This window comes from Ursus americanus, chromosome 5, assembly GCF_024610735.1.
Source record: "Ursus americanus isolate L20-20 chromosome 5, mUrsAme1.1.p, whole genome shotgun sequence".
NCBI lineage: Eukaryota > Metazoa > Chordata > Mammalia > Carnivora > Ursidae > Ursus > Ursus americanus.
This window is the reverse complement of record NC_142131.1, coordinates 59,690,573-59,716,299: the sequence shown is the minus strand read 5'-3', so window position 1 is coordinate 59,716,299 and position 25,727 is coordinate 59,690,573. Positions and strand designations below refer to the sequence as shown.

The 25,727-nt window shown below is 51.5% G+C and overlaps 2 protein-coding genes across 2 annotated transcripts; both read left to right on the top strand.

The window, feature by feature from the left end:
- Positions 1-2,834: 2,834 nt before the first annotated feature.
- On the top strand, positions 2,835-4,790 carry IL13 (interleukin 13). The gene is made up of 4 exons (XM_045795033.2): positions 2,835-2,969; positions 3,970-4,023; positions 4,232-4,336; positions 4,683-4,790. The coding sequence occupies exons 1-4, from the start codon at positions 2,841-2,843 to the stop codon at positions 4,788-4,790; spliced, it is 396 nt and encodes a 131-aa protein (XP_045650989.1). The 5' UTR covers positions 2,835-2,840.
- A 12,659-nt stretch (positions 4,791-17,449) lies between these two features.
- On the top strand, positions 17,450-25,194 carry IL4 (interleukin 4). Its single transcript, XM_045794732.2, has 4 exons — positions 17,450-17,584; positions 17,861-17,908; positions 22,751-22,873; positions 25,083-25,194. Exons 1-4 carry the CDS (start codon positions 17,450-17,452, stop codon positions 25,173-25,175), a joined length of 399 nt encoding a protein of 132 aa, XP_045650688.2. The 3' UTR covers positions 25,176-25,194.
- The last annotated feature ends 533 nt before the right edge of the window (positions 25,195-25,727 follow it).

The following is a 25,727-nucleotide window of genomic DNA, read 5'->3' as shown; positions in this document are numbered from 1 at the left end:
TCATACAGAAATGCAACAGACCCACGGGGAACTCATACTCAGAACTGCCTTTTTTTATAATCGACCTCCCTGATTTTTTTTTCAAATCATATACACGTATAACCTTCATAAAAATAAAAATCTACTAAGTTAGATATTTTTAATTATTAAAACAATTCGCCTAACCCTTACTCCCACTGACTGGGGATCTTTTCTTTCCAAAGGAGAAACAACGTGGGAGAAAATTGGGAACTGATGTTTTGTGGAACTTGGCGCAGAGTGGGCTCGTCCCTTGTCGGGGCGGTTCAACCCCACGGATCAGACCCGGCATCGGCATCGGCATCGCAGCGAGCAAGATCCTGAGGCCGCCGACCCCGCCCTTCCCTAGTCCCGGCCGCACCTCCCGGGCAGGTTCCCCTGCGGCCACGAGCGCGAGTCCTGCACCTGCGAGGCCCGGAGCCGGCGCCCACACCTCGGGCTGTAGGACAGTTGCAAGCCCTGTGTGTCCAGGGCGTGGAGCAGCCCGTTCATAGTTTGTGTTGCTCACAGTTATCCGACACAGTGTCAATGGAGCCCCCTGAAAGTCAAGAAATACCAACAGAGACGGAGGACGTAGCCAATGGGGGCTCGTCTCGGGGCTGAAGGCCCGGACGGGTCACCCGAGCCCCTGCTTTCGGGGGCAGGTTGGGAGAGAGGTCGGCCCCCTCCTCAGAGCCAGCAGATCCCCCGCCAGGGGCACTCGGCGGGCCGCACGCCGCCCTCGCTGGAGCGCGCAGGCGCTTGGGGCGCTGGAGGACCGGTGTGTGCAGCCGGCCCACGTCCGGCCTGGCGCTGGGTCCCATCAGTGCCACCTTGGCCGCTCCCTCGCCCAGCCTGGGACCGCGGGGGCGGGCGATCCGCAGCTTCGCGGAGTCTGCTCTGCGCTCTCAACCCCCCTCAGGCAACGCCAACGCCACCGCCCGGGGCCGCGGAGGAGGGCCGAGCGGGGCAGATCCCGTTTATCAGCCCCATCTCCCATTACATAAGGCGGGGCCCCTATCTCTGCGGGGCATCAGTGCGACCGCCCGGCCAGCGTGCCTTCTATGCGCGGGGGCGCGCCTGCCCACTGCTCCCCGCAGCGGTTTGGCGGGTCTGGGGGTTTGAGGGGCCTTGACTCATCTTGGTGCAGAGCTTTGGGACTCCTGCATCCCACGGTGGTTCCCTGCTCTTTCCCTCAACACAGAGACCCCATTCTACAGATAAGGAAGCTGGGGCCCACAGAGGTGTGATACAGCCAAGTGACAGCACTCCAGGCACCGGGCCACCGGCGAGGGGCAGGGGCTGGCTTCTGGGTGTCAGGGCCTGCAAGTGGGCTGGGAAGGTTGGAATTTGGCCACAAGAGAGGGTGGGAGGAGACAGTGGGCAAGGCTGGGAAGCATCAGAGCAGGAGCAGCCCCATCACTTGGGACAGTCTTGCAAGGAGGTTGAGCCTCACTGGGGTAGGACAAAGGAAGCCTCAGAGGGCGGACAAGGGGCCTGGAGGGGGAGGCACTGGTTTAGGGGAGGAAGTGGGTGAGGGAGACAGCTTGACATCAGTACTCACCAGGCAAATGATGCGGTCTCTTTTGCAGGGGTTTCTGGAGGACTTCTAGAGAAAGGAGGGAGAAGCAGGAAAATAGCTATAACCAGTGTGTCTGCAAGGGTGGGCTGTTTGGGGGACCCTCAAGTGGGGGCAGGCTGCCTTCCACAGCCTTTAGACTGCACAAACCTGGGTCCCCCAGGGAGGAAGGCTTTGTCCCACAGATACTGGTGGGCAGAGGTGGTAGCCCCAAGTCTCAGTGTCACTGGCAACACTTTACTTTCTGACCTGGGCTAAGGCTAGGTCCTGCCTCCTGCGAGCCTGGCCGGCTAAGGTTTTCCCATCAGGATGGGCCCATGCTGAAGGCCTGAGTTGGGCACTCCGTATTTAGGCTGCCCGTGCTCAAAATTATCATCAAAGCAACTTTAAAAAGAAAGGGTCCCAAGGGCACCTGGGTGGCTCAGTGGGTTAAGTGTCTGCCTTCGGCTCAAGTCATGATCTCAGGATCCTAGGATCTCACACACAGGGCTCCCTGCTCAGCAAGGAACCTGCTTCTCCCTCTCCCCTTGCTCGTTCTCTCTCGCTCTCTCTCAAACAAAATCTTAAAAAAAAAAAAAAAAAGAGGTCCCAAAAGATCCCTGAATCTGACTGGATCTTTTGGTGGACACCTACGAATCTGAATTTTTTATAATCCTTCCCACAGTGAGGCCAACAGGGAATTGGGTGGAAGAAAAAGAATGAACTTCACTCTTCTCTTTTTATCCTGTTTGAGTTTTGTATCTAAATCAAGTATTAGAGAACAGTTCACTGAAAAAAAACAAAAAAAAAAAACCCTCCCAATTCGTACATCTGGTAGACCGTAGTCCTAGTCCTGTCAGCCAAGCACTTCTGGCGACCCAAAAGGGTTTGAGGACAAGAGCTGGGGACACACTCAGGGTGGTACCAAGCAAAACCGCTGCAGTTCCAGCTGGCATGGCTGACACCAGGCTGCCCTCAGGGCCCTCTCCCCTACCCCTGGAGTAAGCCCATCCATACCTTGGGAAGGGCTCCAGACCCCTCTCATTGATAAGTCCACAAGAAATCAAACTCTTTCCTTTATGCGACGCTGGATTTTCCACAAAGTAAAATCAAGATGAGTAAAGATGTGGTTTCTAGATAGTACTTGACAAAGCGGAGACCAGGGTTGGAGGCGTCATCACTTTGGCCTATAAAAGCTGCCGCAAGAGGCCAAGGCCACAAGCCACTCAGCTTAGGCCAGCCTACGAGTCTGCTCCTTGCTTCTCCTGCGCGGGCTCTAGGCTCCATGGCGCTCTGGTTGACTGTGGTCATTGCTCTCACCTGCCTTGGTGGCCTTGCCTCCCCAGGCCCTGTGCCTTCCCACAAAGCCCTCAGGGAGCTCATTGAGGAACTGGTCAACATCACCCAGAATCAGGTGAGTACCCTCCGGTCAGGGTCCTAGGTCTGAGGGTGCTGGAGTAGGGGACTCTCACTCTCATGGTATTGGTCATGGCTCAGGCCATGAAGGCTGCGCCCAGTCTTGAGAAGCCCCATGGACCAGTATGGGCCCAGCCATGAGGGAGAAGAGCCACGTTGGGGAGCAGCAGTATGGATGGACCCATAAAGGGGTTTGGTGGAGCCCCCAGGGACCACCTGTTCCCCTGGCCTGGCCACGGCCAGCTACTACTCAGCCATTCAAGAAGAGGAAAGCAGAGAAGAGCCAGCACTCTCCTAGAACTACTTAGCATTTGCCATCTGGTTTGAATGGAATAATGGGGCCATTATTCACAGCATTTTGGTTAAGCTCATTCTTATAGAAGGCTTCATTGGTAGTCAGCTCCTGTCCCCAGTGGTGATGGCTCACACTTTCTGTGCAATGACTGTGTGCCAAGCCTAGTGCTGGGTGCTTTTCATCTCATTTCATCACTGCCAACCACCTCAAAAGGCAGTTATGATGACCCTATTTGACTAAGCTTCATTAAGGTTGACAAAAGCCAAATTCAAACCAGGCCTGGCTGACACCCAGCACCCATACTCCAAACTGTAGTGTCCCCCAATTCAGAAGACAGGGTTTTCTATACTAGCCCCCATCACCCCCCATCTGATTGACCTGGCCACCCCTTCCTCCCTCACCCAGCACTGTCCTGACTCCTCCCTGGAGATGTCCTACTGACCAGCCAGGTGTTTTCTGTCTTGCGGCCCTGGCTGTGGAAAGCTTCACACAAGGCTTGTCCCTTACTGGTTGTGTCACTCAGATTTTTCTCTCTTAGCCCCAAGACCCTGTACAATGGGTCTCCCCCACCATGCAGAGCAGGAAGTGAAGCTCAGGAACACTGAGGGGTCCCAGGCCTAGCTCTGGGCTACACCAGGGCTGCCTGCAGGGCCGGATCCCTGTGGAGACACGGCCTGGCCTTACTGTCTTTTCGCTCCCTCAGGCGTCCCTCTGCAATGGCAGCATGGTGTGGAGTGTCAACCAGACCGCCAGCATGGTAAGGACCCCCCGACGCTGGGAGGGACGCGGCTGAGGCTGTAGGTCTTGGCTCTCACAAGGCTCAGGGGTTCCGAGCAAGCTTCAAGAGCTACCCACAACTTGGAGCCAGTGCGGTCAGGTCTCCTCCTGCAGAGTCAGTGAAGGTGCCGGGGCGGGGGCGGGGGCACCCCGCAGGGCCTGACACCCCCGTGTTCTTCTCCCTGCAGTACTGCGCAGCTCTAGAATCTTTGCTCAATGTCTCTGACTGCAGCGCCATCCAAAGGACTCAGAGGATGCTGAAAGCCATGTGCCTTCACACTCCCTCGGCAGGGGTAAGGCCCTCTGCCCTGTGTCCCCCAACCCCGCATCCACTCCTGTCTGCCCTGGGAGCTCCAGGAGACCCTGGCTGAGCATCTGGAAGGCCGGCTTCCACTCTGGGGGTGGGCCCACTGTGGCAGCGGGAACACGGCCTTTGGGGTTTCCAGGATCTGGGCTTGCGGGCTCCTGACTCCTACCTGAGCTTCGGTTTCCACATCCATGAAATGCGGGTAATAACAGTACCCACCTCGTGGGGGCTTTTGTGAGGATGAAATAAGCCAGTTCCTGGAAAGCCCCTGGCAGATGCTGGGCCTCTTTGCTCCGGCGTCCCACTAACACGCTGGTCTCTTTGTCCTGCAGCACCTTTCCAGTCTGCGCAGCCAAGACACCAAAATTGAAGTGATCCAGTTGGTGAAAAACCTGCTCACCCATGTACGGAGACATTTTCGCCATGGAAATTTCACATAAACACGAAAACCTAGCATCCTTATTTGCAGAGGCAGACCTGCCCATTTAAGTTACAGATTCATTTTTCTTTCAGATGTCACAAATTTCTTGGGGGAGATGGGGGGTGGGAAGGGAGGGAGACACGATTTCCTTAGCTTGGACGTCAGCCTGTGCTGCCTGCCTCCCTGAGCCGAGCCCAGTCTGGTGCCCTCCTCCCTCAGGCTCTGCTCGGGAAGGACAAGAGGAAACGCGGCCTCACACGGACTGCCCCCTCCTGAGAGCAAACCGCAGCATTACAGTGGGAGCCGCCTTGGCAGCCCTGCTTGGGGGGACCTCGCTGTGCTCGGCTGAGGCCCAGGACAGCAGCTCAGGCACATTTCTTCTTAGCCTTATTTATTACTGTGTGTTATTTAAACAAGTGTGTTCGTCTGTGCTGGGACAGGGAGGGCCCGTTGCCTCCAGAACTTGGAGCTGGGGGCCCAACGACTTGGGCGTTAGGAGTCCCTGGGAAAATAAGCACTGTGTGTAAAATTCTGCTACCTCACGGGGGTCCTGGGGCCGACACGGGACAGGAGAGAGGGCCAGAGAAGCTGCTCTTGTCTGCCAGGCAGCAGCTGGCCCTCAGCCAAAGAGTAATTTATTGTTTTTCCTTGTATTTAAAATTAAGAAATAAAATATGTTATCAAAGAGTTATTAATATATAGAAGAGCAGCCTAGAAGGCTGCGTTTGGTGTGTGTGGCCTGTGGGGAGGGGTCACTGAATATGTTCTTTCACTGACTTTGTCAAACTGGAAGCCAGAAATAAAGACAGTGACAAGAGACCTGATGATGTTTGTCTTTTCCTTTGGCCTGTGGGGACCCTGGCTGGCCTAGGTTCTTAAAACTCCAAAGAGCTCTTCGGGAGGCAGGGCAGGTGGAAGAGAGGACCTGGGCTGAAAGGAAGTAAGCAATTCCGGGGGCGGGGGGGCTGGCCTGAAGGAGGTCCCCCCACCTGCCGCCCACAGGGAGGGAGAAGCAGCTAGGGCCCAGCCGTCTGGGTTCAAGGAGGACATGTGAACAGGTAGAGACTTCAGAAGTCATCGCATGAGCAGAGCTCAGATGAGTTGCGCCTGTGTCTGGTAGCACCCACACACCCTCTGGTGTCTCCCTCATGACCTCTCTGACTCTCGGGGAAGAGGAGGCAACGTGCCCGAGGTCACACACCTGGTAAGGAGCCAAGTCCAGATTAGAACCCGGAACTCACTCCAACTCCAAAGCCCATACACTTAACCACTCTGCCTTCCTCTGTCCAAATGTCATCTGGCTTCAATGCATGACTTTTTTTTTTTTTTTTTTTTTAAACTAGGCTCCATGCCCAGCATGGAGCCAGATGGCGGGGCTTGAACTCACAACCCTGAGATCAAGATCTGAGCTGAGATCAAGAGTAGGACATTCAACCGACTGAGCCACCCAGGGGCCTCATGACTTTTATAACATTGTCATCAACCTGTTTGGGCACCTCCCCTGACAGGAAGCTCATGAATTCCTTTCTGGGGTCAGCCTCGTCAGCCCCTGGACATGCCTCGTCATTACTGCACACTCGTCACCTCTGCGAACAAAGATGCACCAACTGACTTATGGCCCCTGCACTATGGAGTGATGAGTGGAGACCCCAGGTCACAGGGCCCTGGCCAGACCACCCCCCAACCAAGTCTTTTTGCTTCTCCCTTGGCCCAGGCCAGCAGCACAAGCACCAGAAGCAGTAGGCCTCCGCAAGCCACAGCTAATGCTCATGTCCATCAGGAGCGGTTTACACGGACTCTCTGAGAGGCGTCCAGAAGGGTGCGATGCCTCTGCAGTGGGTGGTGGGTCATCAGAGACCAGTCTCAAACACCGAATGGCAGGCAGGCACCCTCCCTGGGAAGCCCTGAGTCCTGTGGGAACGTCCACAGCAAAGCTCAGAAACAGGTGGAGGCAGCCACCCCGGGAGCAGGGTGAGGTGCTGCTTTGTGCGACGCAGGCAACAGAGGCCATGGCAGGACCTGTCCAGGGGCAGAGGACCATGGCGGGCAGCTCCGGGAGCCACTCAAAGACAGCGGACCCCTTGCACCCAGGCAGGAGAGAGGAAAGACCTAGGGAGGAGGCACGGGAGCGGAGTGTCCCAGGGGCTATCGAGGGCAGGGCTGGACTGTCTCTGTAGTCCCGGGAGGTCTCAGAAGCTCCCAGTACATTTGTGGCGGCCTGCCTGTGGCCCGCACTCCTCCAGCTGCCCAGGCTAACAATGACCAAGACACAGCACGCGCTCAAGGGTTCGCACCAGGGAGAAGTCTGCGAGCAACGGAGGGTCTGGAAAGGGTGCTCTACCAGGTAAGCGGGAAAGTCGGACATGGGGGTAGGAGGCAAGGTCTCTGCAACCGCTCTCCATCCAGAGTTTCAAGGGTTTTAAGGCCAGAGGATATTTAGGGAAGACTAATTTTATTTTCATACAAAACTTAGCCATCCACTCTCGGGTAACATTACCCTTCACCACATCCTCTGCCCAACCAGAGCGCTGGCCTGTCTGTCCAAAGGAAGAGGGAAAGTCTTTGGGTGAAATTCCATACGAATGTTCCAAGAACAAAGACCCGAACTGAGGCTGGTGTGGGCAGGGTCCCTTAGGATTTCCTACAGATGTCTTATAACGGTAGTCAGTAGGGTGTCCAGCACTAACAGGGCCGTGGAGGCCCCACCACTAGGGGTCCACAGCGCACCACGTCCTTGGCTACCCACAGCTCCCTGCCTGCAGCTCTGAGACTGTCCCCAAGACAAGGAACCTGTGTTCACCGAGGTATGCAGTCAGCCAGCGGGGGTTCAGACCCTTCCAGAAGTGATGGACCTCACAGAGCCAAGCCAGTGTGGGTGGCAAAAGGGAGGAGGGCCTGGCCAGGAATGAGAGAGAAAGAGACAGATGAAACAGGAAAAAAGGGTACGTGTCAGCTATTGTGGCTGGGAGCACCAGTACCTGGGGACTGAGGCCCCGGGGTATTTGCTGGGAGTTTCTCTAACCGTGTGGTCTCACTTCTTCCATGCGGAGAGGCAAAACCTGAGCCAGGTCCAGACAGAAGGGCGTTTGGGAAGAGACAGGGTGCTTGCTGAGTGGGAGGGAGATGCTGGTCATGGGGCCCAGGGTGGGGAGCCCCTCTGCACCCCAGGAACCCCAGGCCCCGGAGGTTTCACTGGAAGAGGGGCCAGGGCTCAAGTGAGAAGTGAGACACACTTGAGTTTCCGGTGAACTCGGCACCAAACACCTCTGTTTGCTGCTCAGATGAGGTGTCAGAAAACATTGCGAGTCACCGCTGGGGTTTCTCTGAGGCTGGCCCTCTGCAATGTTCAGGGCTCAGGAGGACAAGGGCTTGCATCTTGTTTCCCCATAACCCAGTGGCTTGAAGGCTGGGGTTTATCGAATCCATCGGCTCATGGCTTTTTCGTTATTATCAACAGGAAAGTGCCTTCTGCTTATTATCTCGATTTAGCTGGTCAGTTTGAGCAAAACCAAAAACGGTTCCTCCCTTTAGCTGACTCCCTCCGAAGCAGGCCCTACCGAGTGCAGGCTGACTGTGTTCTAGGCTGGCCACCTCGTCTCGGACCCACTGGCCGGTCATCGGGGCCTCTCCAGAGGCCCCAGCTGGGGTCAGAGCCGGTGGCTGTAGCCACAGTCACCCCTCCCACACACGCTGCCCAACTCCTACACTGAAAAATAAAAGTCATAAAGCTTCATTATCTTCATTCGTTTCTCAGCTCCACCCAACAGCAGCAGAGTAAAGGGTTTGCAACGAACTTTCCCAGATCAACTGATTTCTCGGCAGCAAGGGAGGGCCCCATGACGAAGCCATTGAAATCCCAGAAGCGATTTTCTACCTACGACCTCACTTTCTGTTGCGCTCTCTCCCTTCCCCTGCACAATGCCTTCTCTTGTGGAAAGTGATTCTCTCAGAGCGTCCTTCAGAAACGCCCCCAGCCGGTGCCCCACCTGGGCGGACGCTGCTGTGTGGTCACCGGTGACGCAGACACCAACATTAAATATAGCAACTCACGTCAGTTCCGCTCTCTGCATCACTCGGACAAGCTAGCAAGCCCATGACGAGGGCAATTCCTGAAAGCCAGCCGCCCGTGGAGGACCCTGCAGGCCAGAGGGCCCATACCCCCTGCTGAGCCCAGGGCCCGGGCCCGGGGCCAGAAGGAGCCCCAGGGACACCAGGTTAGAAAGACAACTTCTCATTTAGTATCTCTTCTTTCTGCTCAGCTCTGTTTTTCCCACATTTTCTATAATGAGCATATATTCATTTCCCACTGGGGGACACAGACAAATTAAAAAAAAATTAAAACAAAACAACAAGAAATTGGTGACTGGTCCACGAACATCAGGAAGGGGCCAGGAGCACTTGCAGGATAGGCTCGCCAGGACTGCGAGCTCAGTTCCAAGCACCCCCTGGGAACTGGCTGTCTCAGGAGCAGAGCTGGCCACCGGCAGGGGTCCGGGAGGCAGGAGGTCCAGCACCACTCCTCCCAAGGGCCAAGCGGATTCTATGTTGCCAAAGAGAGAGGAAGACACACCATTTTGGGGGGTCCTCACCCAGCCCTGGTCTGCCAGACTGGATGGAACGGGGTGAGATGGGAAAGGGTGGGCCACCAGTCCAGCTCGGAGGCTGAAGTGACATGGATGCCCCGGGGACAGATGGAGAAGGTCCTGCAGACGCCTCAGCTAGCTTCCCTCTCTCAGGAGAAGGACCTGCCACCTGCTTCTCAAAGCAAAGAGAAGCCAGTGGCCTATGGACCTGCTTCACCTCCACTCAGAGAAGCTGGAGTGCACAGCTGTGCCTGCCTTGGCTCCCTTCTCCCCCCTCGTTCGCTCCCTCTGAGGGGTCCTCCTTGCATCTGTACTCAGGATCCCATTCTCCCTGCCTTCACCAGGGCTAGGGCAGACTACGGGATCCAAACAAGTCCCAGCTATGCCCCTAACTTCCCTCGTGGCTACTCAGGCCAAGTCTCAGCTGCCCTCTCTGTGAAATGGAGCCTCATTCATTCATTCATTCATTCAGTATCCAGTGAGGCCTTTACTAGGTGTTCCAGGCACTGAGGATCCGTGATGAACAAAAATAAGGTTACTTCCGGTGTGGGGGGACAGACTCCACAAACAAGATAACACAGACAGTGCAGGTGGTGGTGAGGGCTTTGGAGGGCACTGAGGCAGTGGCGTCAGCAGGGTGCGGGTACTGAGGGAAGGTCCGAGAAGTCCTCCCTGATGAGGTCAGACAGAACAGAGATCTGGATGGAGGGAGGGAGAAAGTCATTAACCGAGGAAAATGTCCAGGAAGCGGGGACACCAAGCGCTGAAGTCTTGAGTAAGCATCAGGATGAGGAAAGCAGACACCAAGGGCAGGGGCAAGAGGGAGGGAGGTCAGGGCTCTGAGGACAGGAAGGCTTTGCTCTGCTGGGATGGGGTGATACAATCTGGCTCCCATTTTAGGAAGCACTCGGGCTGCTGTGGGAACAACAGAACGGGGGGACAAGGACGGGAGCAGGACGACCAGTAAGGACACCCTTGTGGAAACCCAGGTGGGAAAGGGCAGGAGAATGTTCTGGAGATGTATTATCTACATGACATACATTTATACATCATTTATATAAACATGCATGACACCTGAGATCATAGATGTATATTAGGTAATATATAAATATTAAATATATAACTTCTCTACCCATGTAAGTCTTAAAACTCCTTTATCATGGGAAATTTCAAATGCATACAAAGTAACTCCCCAGTATCCACGGCTCAACCTTAAGTTAGCAACTCACAGCCAATTCAGTTTTGTCTCTGCCCCATCTGTCCCCCCACCCCCACCCCCGCCGCCCTGCCCCCATCCACGCATCCAAGCCAGAATACCCTTCAGTGTGGATACGATTCCAAGGCAGAGGCTTTGGTACTGGACTGGATGTGGGCACGGGAGGCAGTTACCATGGTGTGAGCACTCCAAAGGACGGAGCTGCCATTTACTGAGACGGGGAAGCCTGGGCTCAAGTGTGTCCCCGTTGATCTCACGGAACCTCACACCCCCTCACGGCACACACCCCAGCAGAGCCTGCCCTCTCATCAGGCACCCGCCCCCACCGCACTCCAGAAGTGATCTCAGTGATGTCACTGATTGTCGCCTATCACTAAATCCAGCGGCAATGCTTCTGCCGTAATTTGCCCGCCCTGAAGAACATCTGACACCAATGACCACTCGCTTCTCCTCCAAGACTCTCTTGTGCTTGGGTTCCCTCTCAGCCCCCCTGGCCTCCTACCTCCTCTCCCTCCCTCCCTTCCCCCAGCAGCTCGGGAATGCGGGGAATGCGTGGGCCGTTCTTTGTTCCCTTTCTTCTAGAGCCCCTGGGGCAGTACTGTCCTTCCCCTTGGCTTCCTCACCCTGTGTCTACAACCCTCAGCTCGTTGTCCCTCCACCTTCCCTCTGAAACTGCAGCTCCCAAGCCAGAAACCTGGGGTCCTCTGGGACTGCTCACTCTTCCTCACACCCATATTTAGCCCATCCCAAGTGTGATGATGATGGTGATGATGATGATAGTCGGCATTCACAGGCTTCTTACATGCCAGGCAACACACCAGACAGTGTATTTATTGCTTCATAGAATCTTCCACACCCCTATTATCAGCCCAGTTTGACAGAGAAGTCTGGGCAGGGAAACTTCCCCAAAGTCACCCCAAGACTGAGTGGCAGAGCTGGGACTCACATGTAGCAGGCTGTGCCTTCAGGGACACCGCACGGCTGGGAGTCACCATCAGCTCCTTGGGAGCTCCAAGCTTGCCAGCTCCAAGCTCATACTGACTGGTAACTGCATGGCCTTCAGGGACACCGCACGGCTGGGAGTCACCATCAGCTCCTTGGGAGCTCCAAGCTTGCCAGCTCCAAGCTCATACTGACTGGTAACTGCAGTGCTCCCCAAGTTTCCCTCCCAGGCCTGCTGACTTGCTCAGTTTCTCCAGGCCCCAAAGAAGCCCTTCTGCCCTTCCATGAACTGTCCCCCTGCCTCCCTGCTAAGGCCTACTTATTCCAATCTCTACGAAATATCCCTCCTTTGGAGGAGTGTTACTTTCCGTCATAAATAAGCCTGGGAGGAGCTGAAAAGGGCTCTTCTGCGTGTTGTCCCCCTCAACTGACGGAAGAGGAGGTAAGAGGACAAGTGCAGGGCTCAGGACAGGACAGGGCCACAGGGACGGCTGGTGTGGCCATACTCTGCAGCCAGGGCCACGAACCTGGGCTGCTCTGCTCAACCCCCGCTGGTCCCTGTTCTCTAGGAAGCTGTGGAAGGCGGGAGGAGGTGGACGCCCCCTTCCTATGCCCTTGGGCTGGGCGTGGGGAGCTGAGGTTTCCTCCTGGAGCAGTGCTGGGTTGTCTGGGCACGGCTGAAGCAGGTGCTCTGAGACCCCTGCGCTGTGGCCTCAGCTGTGCGTTCTTGAGCTCCACACCAGCAGTGGCAGCCCCAGGGGCAGCAGCCCTCCCTGCAGGTTATTTCTTTAGGGTCCTGGGCCCAGCCTGCTCCTCCACCCTCCCAACATCTTCATAAACACCTACCTTTCTGCACTGAGTGCTCTCTGCATAAGGTGCGCAGGGCTATCTATTTCCTGCCGTGACTGCAGAGACCCTAGGACTGCCGCCAGGCAGCAACTAGCGGTGACTCCTCCAAACAAGCATAAGGCCTCAAAGACCGGAAGGAGACACACCCAGGAGGGACATGCGTGGGTTAGTATCCAGTGGAAAAACCTCCACTGGCCCTGTCCAGACTCAGCTTTGCCTAGCAGATGAAGTACCACAGTCACATGACCAACCAAAGCTATGACTAATAACAATGACAATAATAATAATAATAATAATAATAATAATAATAATAGGGGCGCCTGGGTGGCACAGCGGTTAAGCGTCTGCCTTCAGCTCAGGGCGCGATCCCGGCGTTATGGGATCGAGCCCCACATCAGGCTCCTCCGCTATGAGCCTGCTTCTTCCTCTCCCACTCCCCCTGCTTGCGTTCCCTCTCTCGCTGGCTGTCTCTCTCTCTGTCAAATAAATAAATAAAATCTTAAAAAAATAATAATAATAATAGTGCCTATGTGCCAGGCACTATTCTGACAACTTAAAAACATGAACTTATTACTTATTTGTTCCCCACAACCACATGAAACAGGTACCGCTATCACCCCCACTTTACGGAGGAGGCTGAGAAAGGTGAGGAGCCAGCCCTGACAGGAGGCCTGGCCTGCCTATGCTGAAGGGGCCTCCAGCAGCAGCCATGCCTTGGGGAGTGACGGCTGCTGAGCACTCTGCATAGAACTTCTCACGCACTCCTCGCAGGAACCTTAGGAGGAGGGTCACATTATTCCCACTGCACAGCTGAGGAAACTGAGACCCAGAGAGAGTTAGTGATCTGCTCACGGTCATAGAGTTGACAAGTGGTTTATTTGCTGGACTCCAAAACCCAGTGTTCAAAACTGTTCTATTCCAGGGTCTGAAGGGAAAGCTCTCAGGCCACACAGGAGCCAGGGCTGGTTCTCAGTGCTCACGCAGGCTGAAGGGAAGGGGGTCTATGACTGGCACAGCCAGAACCCAGCAGAGCTGTCGACTTCTCCCTGAGCTTCGGTGCCTGCCCGCCTGCCTTGAATAATCACTGCCCACAACTCCTGAAGGCTCGGAGAGGCGGGTGGTGGCTGTCCTTGCCCTGATGTGCAGGCCCTATCTCCCAGAGCTCTGTCCAGGCAGCCACAGGCACAGCTGCCATGAGCCACACTGCAGGGAGAACAGATCCTTTTCTCCTACCCTTTAAGGGGACCTTTTGGTCACTCTTTGATGTTCCGGAAAGTCTACTGTTATTTCCCTGGCCTTATCCCACCCCTGAAATAAAACAAAGAAGCTTTATTCTGCTTCTGAGCTACTGCCCCTGGTATTACACATGTCTTCTGATTTCTATCGTTGCCCCCGCAACATTAAACCTGGGGTGCAGCCCCCAGTGAAGGTATGCACTCAAAAACACCACCGCTGAATACATGGACAGCTTCGAATCCTGCTGACCTCCCCCTTCTCCAGCTCTCCCTCAACCCCAAAGCTCTGAGACATGTGCTCTGCACCCTGGACCTCCCTCCAGGATGTCCGCACTTCGAGGTTTTAAAGTCCTCAAAAACTCGGACCTTCCCTCAAAAACAGTATGCACCATTTACTCCAAATAATAGTTAATCTGGATTTGAAGTCTCCACCTATCATGGAAGGAACTCTGTCTCCCCATCTCTGTAGTGAAGACCTCACTTACCCTAGCAAAGAAACAAATAACCCAATTAAAAAAGGAGCAAAAGACCTAAATGGCCATTTTTCCAAAGAAGACATGTGAACAGCCAACAGATGCATGAAAAGATGGTCATCATCACTACTCATCAGGGAAATGCAAATCAAAACCACAGTGAGTTATCACATCACCCCTGTTTGAATGCATATTATCAAAAAGGCAAGAAACAACAAGTGTTGATGAAGACCTGGAGAAAAAGGAACCCTCGTGTGCTGTCGGTGGGAATGCGAACCGGTGCAGCCACTGTGGAAAACAGTACAAAAAATCCTCAAAAAATGACAAATACAAATGCCACGTGATCCAATAATTCTACTTCTGGAAATACATCCAAAGGAAAGGAAAACACTCTGTCGAAGATATACGTGAACTCCTCTGTTCACAGCAGGGTTATTTACAATAGGTCAAGACATGGAAACATCCTAAGCGTCCACTGATGGATGAATGGATAGACAACTTGTGATAGATATATATACGTACACACGCACACACAGGAGTAGTATTTGGCCATAAAAGGAAGGAAATCCTGCTGTGTGTGACAATATGAATAAGTCTTGAAGGTGTTATGCTAAGTAAAATGTTAGAGGAAGACAATACTGTATGATCTCACTTATATGTGGAGTCTAAAACACACACAGACACAAAACCAAACTCATAGAAGAAGAGTTGAGATTTGTGGTCACCGTAGGGGGAGAGGAAGGGGGAACTGGATGACAGTGATCAAATGCACAAACTTCCAGTCATAAGATGAATAAGTCCAGGGGATGTCATGCACAACAAGATCCCGTACTTAACACTACTATACGGCATATTTGAAAATTGTTAGAGTAAAACCCTAAGACTTCTCATCACAAGGGGAAAAGCATTATTCTTTTTTTGTTGTGTATAAACAAGATGATGGATGTTAACTAAACTTATTACGGTAATCATTTCACGATATATGGAAGTTAAATCATTATGCTGTACACCTTAGACCCATACAGTGCTCTATGTCAATAATATCTCAATAAAACTGAGGGAAAAAAAGAAATACCTATTCACAAATTAAAAAACAAAACAAAATAAAACAAAACACTGGTGTTTCAGTCAGTTAAATGTCTGCCTTTGGCTCAGGTCACAATCCCAGGGTCTTGGGATTGAGCCCCACATGAGGCTCCTGGCTGGGCAAGGAGTTTGCTTATCACTCTCCCTCTGTCTCTCTCCCCTGCTCATGTTCTCTCTCTCTGTCTCAAATGAATAAATAAAAAATCTTTAAAAACACAAACAAAAACAAAACTTAGGGGCACCTGTGTGGCTCCGTTGGTTAAGTGTCTGACTCTTGATCTCAAAGTCTTGAGATCGAGCCCCACCCTGGGCTCTGCACCAGATATGAAGCCTGCTTAAGATTCTCTCTCTCCCGGTCTCTCTACCCCTCCCTCCACCTCCCTCCACCACGTGCTCTATCAAAACAAAACAAAAAACTTACCGAGAGAGATCTAGCCTGTGTTCCAGCTCTTGGGAGGTAACTTCTAAACCCCTAGAATAAAGAATTTGGTTGGCCTTTGTTACCAGTTCCTGGGAAGGAGCCCAAAATCCTTGGGACTTCCCAAATCATGGGAGTGTCCGGGCCCTGAGAGTTTATGCTAATTAGGCAACTCAGGGTGGGGACCAGCATCACTAGTAGCCCATAGTGATATCAACTGCGGGGCCAATGATCCCATCAGTCACACCTACAGAACAACACGCCAGTGAAACTCTGGACACCGAAGTTCAGGTGAGCTGCCCTGCTTGGGAGTCCCCTGCGCGTTGTCACACATCAAGGGGCCGGGGAAGCGGCACGTTCTGACTAGATGGGGAGAAAACAGAGGAAGCTTCATGGTTGGGACCCTCCTCAACCTCACCCTCTGTCTGTTCTGTTGGCTCGGTGGTAATGGTATCCTTTTGCTGTAACACAGCTATAACCTTACGTATAGGGCTTTCCTGAGTTCTGCGGGTCACGCCGGCAAATTATGGAACCTGACAAGGTAAAGGGAACTTTGGATTTGTAGCCAATTGGCCAAAAGCGAGGGCGCACTGGGAACCCTTGAGATTTGCAGCTGGTGTCTGAAGTTAGGGCAGTCTCGTGGAGGCCACGTCCCTAACCTGGGAAGTACAACCCAGCTCCGCATAGTTGGCGTCAGAAGTCACTGCACTGAGTTTGGCAAACTCGTGCCACAGTCCAGCGGAAGGATCCAAAATCCGGTCGCAGGGCCTTCCTCATACACTTACCTGGATCCTGTCCTTCACGGAGCGCAAAGCACTATAAAAAGATCCAAGGCACAGGAATAACTTAGCAGGAATCCTTTCTACGTGACCTGAGGAAATCAGTAGGGAGAGGAAGGTCAGAAAGCAGGGGAAGGGAGTGGATGGGACAGAGAAGCCAAGTCTCAGGAGCAAACAGCCGAGCGGTGCTGGGCACAGGAATCCTGCTCCACTGCGTGCGTAGGAGGGGTGCCAGGACCTCACTGGGGCCATGGGAATTAGATATGGGGCGTCGACAAAGACAACTGATTTGTAAACCAGGAAGATTATGATTCTTTTTCCTAATTAGCTGAGGATGTATTTAAGTTCCATTTACAAAGCGGTCATTCCTAACGCCTCCAGATAGACACGCTTTGCCAAGGGGCCCCCGTATTGCTAAGGACCTGTGGACCTGATGTGACCCAGACTAAGCACCACCTGGTGGCACCAGCCTTTTGCCAAAGTCCTAAGCCTGAAGGAATGGCATGCCTGAGTGCTGGGACAGGAGAGAGTCTGCCCATTACTTTCCTTCCACCTCAAGAAAGAACCCCAGATCAGCTTTTCCACAACAGGAGAGTTTCCAAGATGCCACCCATACTTGGAAGAAGCCAGGCTGAAATACTATTCAAGTCAAACTTTCTTGATATTACTCTATCTTTCCCCAGGAGGACTGCACTAAAACAAATTCGGACACCTGTGGCCTCTTCCTTCTGTGCAAACAAAAAGCCAGCAGCAACCCCAAGCTGATAAGATTAATCTAAAGAGCAAATTATGGTGTAATTTCCTATGCTGATACTTTGTAGTTAATTTTAAAAAAAGGTTTCATTTTCCTATTGGTATGATTTCACAGGAACATTTTACCTGTTTCTGTGAGGTATTTTTTCTCCTGGAAGAGAGGTGCTGATTGGCCCCAAATGACTGACAACCTGGTGTAACGAAAATTTCCAATTTCCCTCATTTTCCCTCAGTTTCAGCAATTTTAAATCTATATATAGAGAGATCTCTGTCAGAATTGCATTGTGAGCCTCTCCTAGTAAACTGATTTGTCTCATATTGTCACTGCAAACAGAGATCTATTAATGGGTCTCACCTCCCAACTGATTCCAGCTCTGGTCTGCTTACTAGCACTCACCAGCACCTTCGTCCACGGCCATAACTTCAATATTACCATTAAAGAGATCATCAAAACGTTGAACATCCTCACAGCGAGAAACGTGAGTAAGCTATCAGGCACCATCTCTCCAGATGTTCTGGAGAGGCTGTGGGTACTTCTTAGACCTTGAGAAGAACATCACAGCTTCCAGAGAAGCTGGTGGTTGGTGGTTGGTGACAGACAGGGAGCAGAGCGCAGATTTCTCTGCAGCAGCTTTTCTGTCCTGCGCGGCGATCGCAGGCAGTTTGCGCGGTTGGAGGGAGTCAGGGCTACCCGGCAAGGAGCCCTCTGTACAGCTGGAAGTGACTCTGTCTCTTGCCCTCTCGTTCCGGGCCAGGACACGTGCATGGAGCTGACCGTCACCAACATCTTCGCTGCCCCAAAGGTAAGGGCTGTCCCGGGGTCTGCTTTGGCACGTGAGTGACTTGGGAGAGGAAAACCATCCACGGGGGTTCGAACAAGAAACTTTTTAACAGAAAGTGAACAGACCCAAATTAACTAGAAGGCGTTAGATGTTTTTAAGAACGAGAATTCTGATCTTTACTCTCAAGCATGTTTTAGTGTTTCTGGTTTCACTTGATTTAGAAGATGTGTAATGGAAAGCTTGGATTTTTGTGATCCTAATTCCAATCCTGGTCGGGGAACGGCTCCTTCTTTTCCTCCTATATCCCAGCCTAGCACCTGGAATATAGGACGCGCTCAATAAATGCTTGTTGAAGGAGAGTTTTTCTGGCCCGCACATTTCTGAAAAACCAAATGGTGTCACAAAAAGAGATATGGAGATTACAGGTCGAGGGAGCTTTCATTTTGTCTAAGAGACTTCCTATGGCAACAGAGAAGGTAGTGCCAGAGGCCCTCCTTTTCCACAGCCTGGTCATCTAACAGCCCACTGGCTCCGGGGGCGGCTCTCCAGAGACCCTCGGCTGCGATGTCCTGCCAAGCCCCTTCCAGCCCGGTCCAGAACTGCCCTGCCACGCGGGGTCCCACACATCCCTGGCCCTGGCTGCTTGGGCATCTCGCCTTTCCGCCTCCTGTACCGTCTCACCCCCGCCCCTCTATCTTTAGTGGGAGGAGACAGATTTGACAGCTGATAGTGCATTTTCTCTGACAAACATATGACTACAGCCATGTCAATAGGTTTGTGCACATCAGTTCCTGTTTTCATGGAAACACAAGACTGAGAATGAAAAACCCAAAGCTTCAATTTGCCAATGGTCTCCTAACCACCTGCTTTCCACGCGGACTAGAGGGGACGGGGTGGCCAGGAGGGCGGCTGTGCAGGTTGGCCACAGCCACACCCCAGCACCCGGGCCACAGAACACACCCGTCCTACTTTGTGAGGAAAACTGTTCCTTGGGCTTTGTCTGGACCATCGCATCTCATTGGAGATTAGTCGAGGAATCTGATATACAATACTATGTAATACTGTAATATAATCATATATATTATGTAATATTAATGCATAACGTATCATATTCTTTAATAATACATATTACATAATTTTGTCCTTTAGAATCTCATCCTGTTTCAGACTCTGTCCATCAGGAGGCTGGAAGGACTTGGAGATTCTGTATACATAGAGAATTGTATAATATATATCAGCTATTAGCATTTTATATATGTAGGAAATAGCCAGGAGCCCACTGGGCTGTGCCCTGGGTACTCAGATGGCACCGCGCTGCCGAGAGGGCTCTGTCAAAGCCAAGGGCTGGGCCCCAAAGTGCCGAGTGTCTCGAAGTGACACAGCCTGTGGCTTTAGCCACAGTTTTGCCATTAACTAGCTGTGTGGCCTTTGGCCAGTCTCCATATCTCCTTGTGCCTCGGTTTCCACATTTGAAGATATGAAAGTGATTTTGAAAGTTGGTTGGAATCCAATTCTTGAGTTAGTGGAAAGTGTTAGTATAAAATGATATAACTCTTGGTTAAAGGTGAAAACTGGTTATAGGGAAGCAGTAATTCTAAGAAGGAGGGGCCAGTGGCTGGAAAAGATCCAAGTCTCTGTGACTCCGGTCAGGGCCAGCCGTAGAAGACCAGACCAGTCTCACCCTTGCTGAGGTGCAGGCCAGGCCACACCACGATCTGGTGTTCGTGGCCATCCTCTTCATCAGTTAGCACACAGGCCCCTCACCGCATGGGTAGACATCTGCTGAAACGAGTCCCCACTGCCCTCCTTCACTCCTACCTGTCTCACGGGCTTTCCTCAAGCTGCTACTATTCCTCCTGGATTACCAATCTCCTTGTTCCATTCTTTCTTTTCCTCAAAGACACAGCCCTGCTTACTTATTAAGATATTACAGAATAAGGAAAGGCTGTTATTTTCAAAACCCACCAAGGTGGTATGTGGGAGGAAACGTTACCTCTTCATGTTCCCAAAGGAGGACATCTTTCCAAAATCCAATGTATCAGTTTTCTTTCTTTGGGGGATCAAGAATTCTATTATCTCCAAGTCGGGTGGGATCCTGTTCTTGGGAGTAGCTGGAAAGAAAGTGTGGAACTGAATCCTGGACTTCACAGGCAATGCCTGCCCAGTACCTCTGAAGCTAAGGTGGTCTGGGAAAGGGCAAAGTGGAAAGCAAAGCAAGCTGGCTGGTCTCTGACGGATGTCTTGGGTGGACCATTAGTGGGAGGTATTTCCTCCTTTCCAAAGAGAGATCAAGTCCATGCTTCCTCGGATAGTTCTATGCCAACCCTCAAATCCCTTTTTTTTTTTTTTTTAAGTAGAAGTGAGAGACTTTCTCACGTATAGCATTGGCTCATTAAATTTAGGCCGAGGTGGGGATGATGAGTACAGCACAACGAGGACTAGATTTTTATGGCCCTAGTGAAGCTAGTCAAGGACCATGTTGGAAATCTAACAGCGTCTCTGCCACAGAAGCCCTAGACGGTCTTCCACCACTTGCTGCTACCCCCTGAGTGCCAGGCTTCTGTCTAGAGTGGGCCCAAGTTCCTCCTTTTCAGTCTCTTTTCCCAAGCAGTCCGGAACCGCAAGGTCCAGTAGGCTGTGGCGAGCAGCCGCCAGCCGTCGTACGGAGTAGAATCCTATAGCTGCAATTCCAATGGAACTAAAACCTTAAGGTCTTCCCGGAAACTGCCTGCAGAATGAGTTCTTTTTAAGTTTTTTTCTTTTAAAGTTTTCCCATTTGATTCAAACTCTTTTCAATTCCTATTTTATCCTACTTGCCTTTAGCAAACCCTTTGAAGAATCTGCCTGAGGGTGTTTTTCCTGTATTACAGGCTATATACTCAAAGCCGAGGCAGTAATTTCTAGGCTCCAAGCCAAAGTTTTAGAAAAGTCTCATGAGGTTTTGATGAAAACATAAGCAAAGGGGCTCTTCTCTTTTTGGTCTTCTTGAACCTCGTTGTTCTCTGTCCAGCGGCACAGCTATCTGCCTCCAAGTGCACACACGGCCAGCATCGGCCTTACCCTCCGCTTCACCACCTCTGCTCACCCACTAAGCCTCCAAAGATACGGAGACCGACGGGGGTTTCTTGACTCTCGCAGCCCAGAGATATTTCCAGGAGGGCTCTTGGCCGGTTCATTAAGCGTGTGTCCTTCCAAAGGCCTTGCCAATAGGCCATCGAGGCCCACAGGGGAACGGGAAGCTCTTGCAGGCTAGGATTCTAGTACTTCAGTTTGGGTCTAGATCTTCCTGGAAAAACCCTAAAATATGAAATGCACTTCTAGAATTTAGCCTAAAGAAATAAGAGATGAACACACAGATTTACACAGATGATTCACTGCCACAATACACAAGCAAAAAACTGCAATGATAGGGTATTACCCTATTACCCAATTATGGTACAACTATGCCATGGGGTCCCGTGCTGCTCTCAGTCCCATGTTCTTACATACTACTGAATGACTTAACGCTTGTACTATGGATTGTGCAAAAAGGCTACAGAACAGTATCAATAGTTGGTCCCCATTTTTAAAAAAGTATTTTTAAAAATGGAAAGATATTCATCAAGATATCAACAGTTATCTCTGGCTGGTGGGACTGACTGAATGCATTTTTGCTGAATATATATTACCTTTACGGTAAACATACGTTACCTTTATAATCAGAAACAATATGCAAGAACTTAAAAAACTGCCCCAATGGTACTTCTCATCTAAATCCCCCGGTGGTTTATGTTAATGTACGTTGTGATTCAGAAGGTAATCACAGGCGTGAGATTCTGCATTTCTAACAAGCTCCCAGGTGATGTCCGTGCTGCTGCTTCCTGGACCACACTTGGGGCGGCAAGGGACTAAAGCATGTCCACGCAGAGGCTGGAGACAGCTTGATCTGAGCCAGATCAGGCTCAAGCGAGGACCGTTCTCCGCACTCCATGATTTCATTCTTCAGTGCAAAGTGACAGGACACACCAGGCCTGGTTCAGACTGAGTCACCATCCCTCTGACAAGTTCCCCAAAAGACCTATTTTCCCACCTGTATATTCCCTGTTCTAAGGCCCAAACATTTCTAGGAAGAGCCATGTGGCCAGACACACATCGGGGCTGCCAGCATTCCACGGAGGTACTGACGCTGCATCTCCTAGGCCAAAGGGCTCTTCCAGAAGCTGTGTCCACGGCCGGCAGAATCGCACCCTCTCCCAGAAGCCTCCTCTGATCTCGCGCCTAGCCCTAATCTTGGCACGCCTCTCCAACTGTATGGGTAGACATCTCATCTCCTCACATGGACCCCAAACTTGGCACATACGGTCATCTCCCACAGCGCAGGCTAAATGGAGAGCACGGCCCAAAGCACCAGTGTCCAGGCCACAGGATGGGCACTCATTTATTCAATAAGCATGCAGGATTTCCAGGGAAACCTGGACTTTAAAACCTTACAGCAATGAGACAGAGCACAATCTGATGACAAGCTCATATAGGCTTGCATGGTGGAGAAAAATGGACATAGATCACAGGCAGAGACGGATGGTTCTAGACTCAAATCCCCACTCTGTCATTTACTTAATTGAGTGCCTTTACTCGGGCAGCCTTTCAGCAAAATCGTCTAAGGGAAAAGAGAAGTTTGCTGCATTTGTAGGTAATTGGAAGAGGTCTTTACTGTGACCAGCAGCCTTCATTCACATGAAAGGAATATCTGAATACCTGATCCACCGTGAGCAAACTCACTTTCTCCACTTGTCCTCCTGAAAAGAAGCAATCACAAGGAAAACCGTCTCTCCCATGTTCAAAACAGAGCTAGCACATGGCTAACTGTGGCATTTCTCTTTCTAGAACACAACCGATACGGAAACCTTCTGCAGAGCCACAACTGTGCTTCGGCAGCTCTCTACACACAGCTGCTCCAACAAACTCCTCGGAGGGCTTCACAGGAACCTCAAGACAATGGCAAACATGGTAAGCTGAATCGTGCCACCGCTTGGCTCCTGATGGACAGCAGCCTGACTCCTAACCGTTCCTCCTTAAGAGTCATAATACCCTTGATTAATCAACCCACTCGTTCACTCTGCAAATATTAGTTGAGGCTCTATGAGCGCAAGCTGCTGTTCTCGGCACTGGGGATACAGTGCCTGCTCTCACAGAACGTTCTAGTGGGGGAGTTAGAAAAGCAAACAAACACGTAATATTATATCCAGTGGTAGTAAGTGCTATCAAGCAAAATAAAGGAGTAAAGAATATAGGGGTCAGGAGGGAAAGGGCTGACAGTTGGTGACATCATCTGAACAAATATTTGAATTAAGTGAAGGAGCAGGCTATATGACTAACTGGGGAAAGAACATTTCAGGCAGAGGAAATAGTTGTGCAAACGCCCTGAGGTAGAAGATCAGTAGGAAAGCCAGGATGGCTGCATCAGATTAAGCAAAGAGGATTTTCGTAGATCACACATGGTCTTTGGACGCTACCCTAAGTATGGCAGCATACACCCACAGGGTTTTGAGCCAAACAGAGACTACAATCTGATTTATGTGATTTAAAATGATCACTCTGGCTGCTGTGTGGTAAACTGAGTAGGGCTAAGCACAGAAGCAAGCTGCCCTCCTGGGAGGCTATCACAGTAACCCAGGTTGGAGGTTATAGTGGGTTCAACAGATTAGCGGCAATAGGTTGTTAGATTTGGTATATAACTCAAAATAGAGCCAGAAGACCCACTGTGAGAGGTGAGGGAATGAGTAAAAGCGGCCTCCTGGTTCCCAGCCTAAGCCTTTTGGGAGAAGGTTGGTGCCTAGAAAACTGGGTGCAAAGCAGGGCTGGAGGTTGAGCCCAAGTTCAGGAGTTCAGTTTGAGATACCTCTTGGATAGCCAAAGTGGAGACGCTGAGATTATAGGAAAAGTATGAGGCTGTGGGGAGAGGTCACGACTTGTGTATAAAATGAAGAGTCCTCAGAAAGATGTCATTTAAAGCCCTAGATCTGAATAACACAGAGTAAGAGATACAAGGACTAAGCCCAGAAGCACCCTCACATACAGAAGTCAGGAAGAAGAGGTCCAGCAGAAGACACTGAGAAGTAACTAGTGAAGTGGGAGGAAACGGAAGAGCGCGTGGTGCCCCAGAGAGCAAGTGAAGAAACTCTAAACAAGGAGGGATCCAATGTGTCAAATGCCCCGGAAGGTCAAGTCAGATGAAGATGAGAAGGGCCAATGGATCTGGGATGATAGCTGACAGGAGCGGCTTCCACAGAGAATGCCGGTGGGCAGGAGTGAAAAGAAAGGGGCAGGCGGCACAGGAAACTCTTTTGAGGTGTTCTGCTACTAGACTGCAGAGAAACGGAACAAGAGCTGAAGGGCAGGAGTGAGTAAGGGCAGTTCTTCTGAGGTGGGGCATATATCCAGCAGCGTAATACGCCGGCGGGAATGATCCAGCGGAGAGGGGAGAACTGGTAGTGTGGGAAAGAGGAAGAGCCCAGAATTGGGGACATTTATCCCCTTGCTGGGCCTGTCACCTGATTTTTAAGGGAAGGTAAAGGACTAGGGAGCTGACACTACACTCGTTCTCTATTTTAATCCTTTTAATTACCCTAAAAAGTAGGGCACAATTGTCCCCATTTACCAAGGGAGGAAATCGAAGCTTTTACAAATGAAGTAGTTTGTCCTAAGCAATGTAACTAACGACCGGACAGAGCGGAGGTCCAAACTGAAGCAGTGACCTGGCGCAGGTACATGGAATCCTTTCCACGTGCGGTGCTGTCAAGCTGGAGTGCCGCCGTTTATGGGCAGGAGGGCAAATGGAATGAATCTCTCTCTGCGGTCCAGGTGGCCCTCAGAAGGCCCGGTACGGCAGCAGGCAGGTCAGAGCCTCTGCCTCATGTTAGACCCCTAGGCACACCCAGCTGTGACACACCTCTCCAGAGTCTGCGGCAGCCCCCACAGGTACACAGGTAGTGATGCTACAGTAACCACTTCTAGGAGTCTGTCCGCACGCCCGGGAGAGCCGCAAACAGCGCTGGCCTCGTGGCCGACACAGACTCCCAGTCACACTGGACAGGAGACCCTGTTTGGAAAGAACTGTTCGGGTGGCAAGTGCCAGAGGAGGCCTGACTCAAGTGGACAGGCATGAGAGACAGACTCTGAGTTAGCAACGCAGGCTAATGAAATGTTTCTTTTGCAGACCTGTTCGGTGAATGAAGTCAAGAAGAGTACGCTGAGAGACTTCTTGGAAAGGCTAAAAGCGATCGTGCAAAGGAAATACTACAGGCACTGAAGCTGAATATTTTAATTTATGAGTTTTTAATAGCTTTATTTTAAAAGTATTTATATATTTATAACATTATAAAATAAAGTATATGTTGAATCGAACAGCAGGGCGTCACTTCAGTGGCATTGGCTCTATTTACTGGACAACTCTTGGGGAAACCAATTCAATTTACTACGAGACAAACAATTGGTATAGAAATGAAAGAAGACCACTCCCCTCTCAAGGAGTTCTCCTTCCAGATGGCGATGTAAGGCACAAAATGATTAAAGAGTACAAGGCCACGCTGGATGTACAGGACAGGAGAGTGCGCAGAGCGGGTCCATGAGTACCACTAACCACCATCTAATGTTGAATAAAAAAAGGTGCTAACTGGATGCTTAGAACATTCCTCCCTCACTGGCACACAGTCATCACACTGAGTCCGTGGGGGGGCGGGGAATAGAACTCCAGCACACTACACGGCTCTGCAGTGAACAGTATTTACAGTCCTGATCATGTGAATTCCCTTGATTTTCAAGTCTTAGGACCAACCAACCAACAAAGCACAGATGACTTAGC

What these genes read in the sequence shown, in the direction of transcription:
- IL4 (XM_045794732.2), top strand. Translation starts at nt 17,450, where the DNA reads ATGGGTCTCACCTCCCAACTGATTCCAGCTCTGGTCTGCTTACTAGCA. An exon ending in ACATCCTCACAGCGAGAAAC is followed by an intron (nt 17,585 to 17,860) that starts GTGAGTAAGCTA and finishes GTTCCGGGCCAG; the next exon opens with GACACGTGCATGGAGCTGAC. An exon ending in ACATCTTCGCTGCCCCAAAG is followed by an intron (nt 17,909 to 22,750) that starts GTAAGGGCTGTC and finishes TTCTCTTTCTAG; the next exon opens with AACACAACCGATACGGAAAC.
- IL13 (XM_045795033.2), top strand. Translation starts at nt 2,841, where the DNA reads ATGGCGCTCTGGTTGACTGTGGTCATTGCTCTCACCTGCCTTGGTGGC. An exon ending in TCAACATCACCCAGAATCAG is followed by an intron (nt 2,970 to 3,969) that starts GTGAGTACCCTC and finishes TCGCTCCCTCAG; the next exon opens with GCGTCCCTCTGCAATGGCAG. An exon ending in TTCACACTCCCTCGGCAGGG is followed by an intron (nt 4,337 to 4,682) that starts GTAAGGCCCTCT and finishes TTTGTCCTGCAG; the next exon opens with CACCTTTCCAGTCTGCGCAG.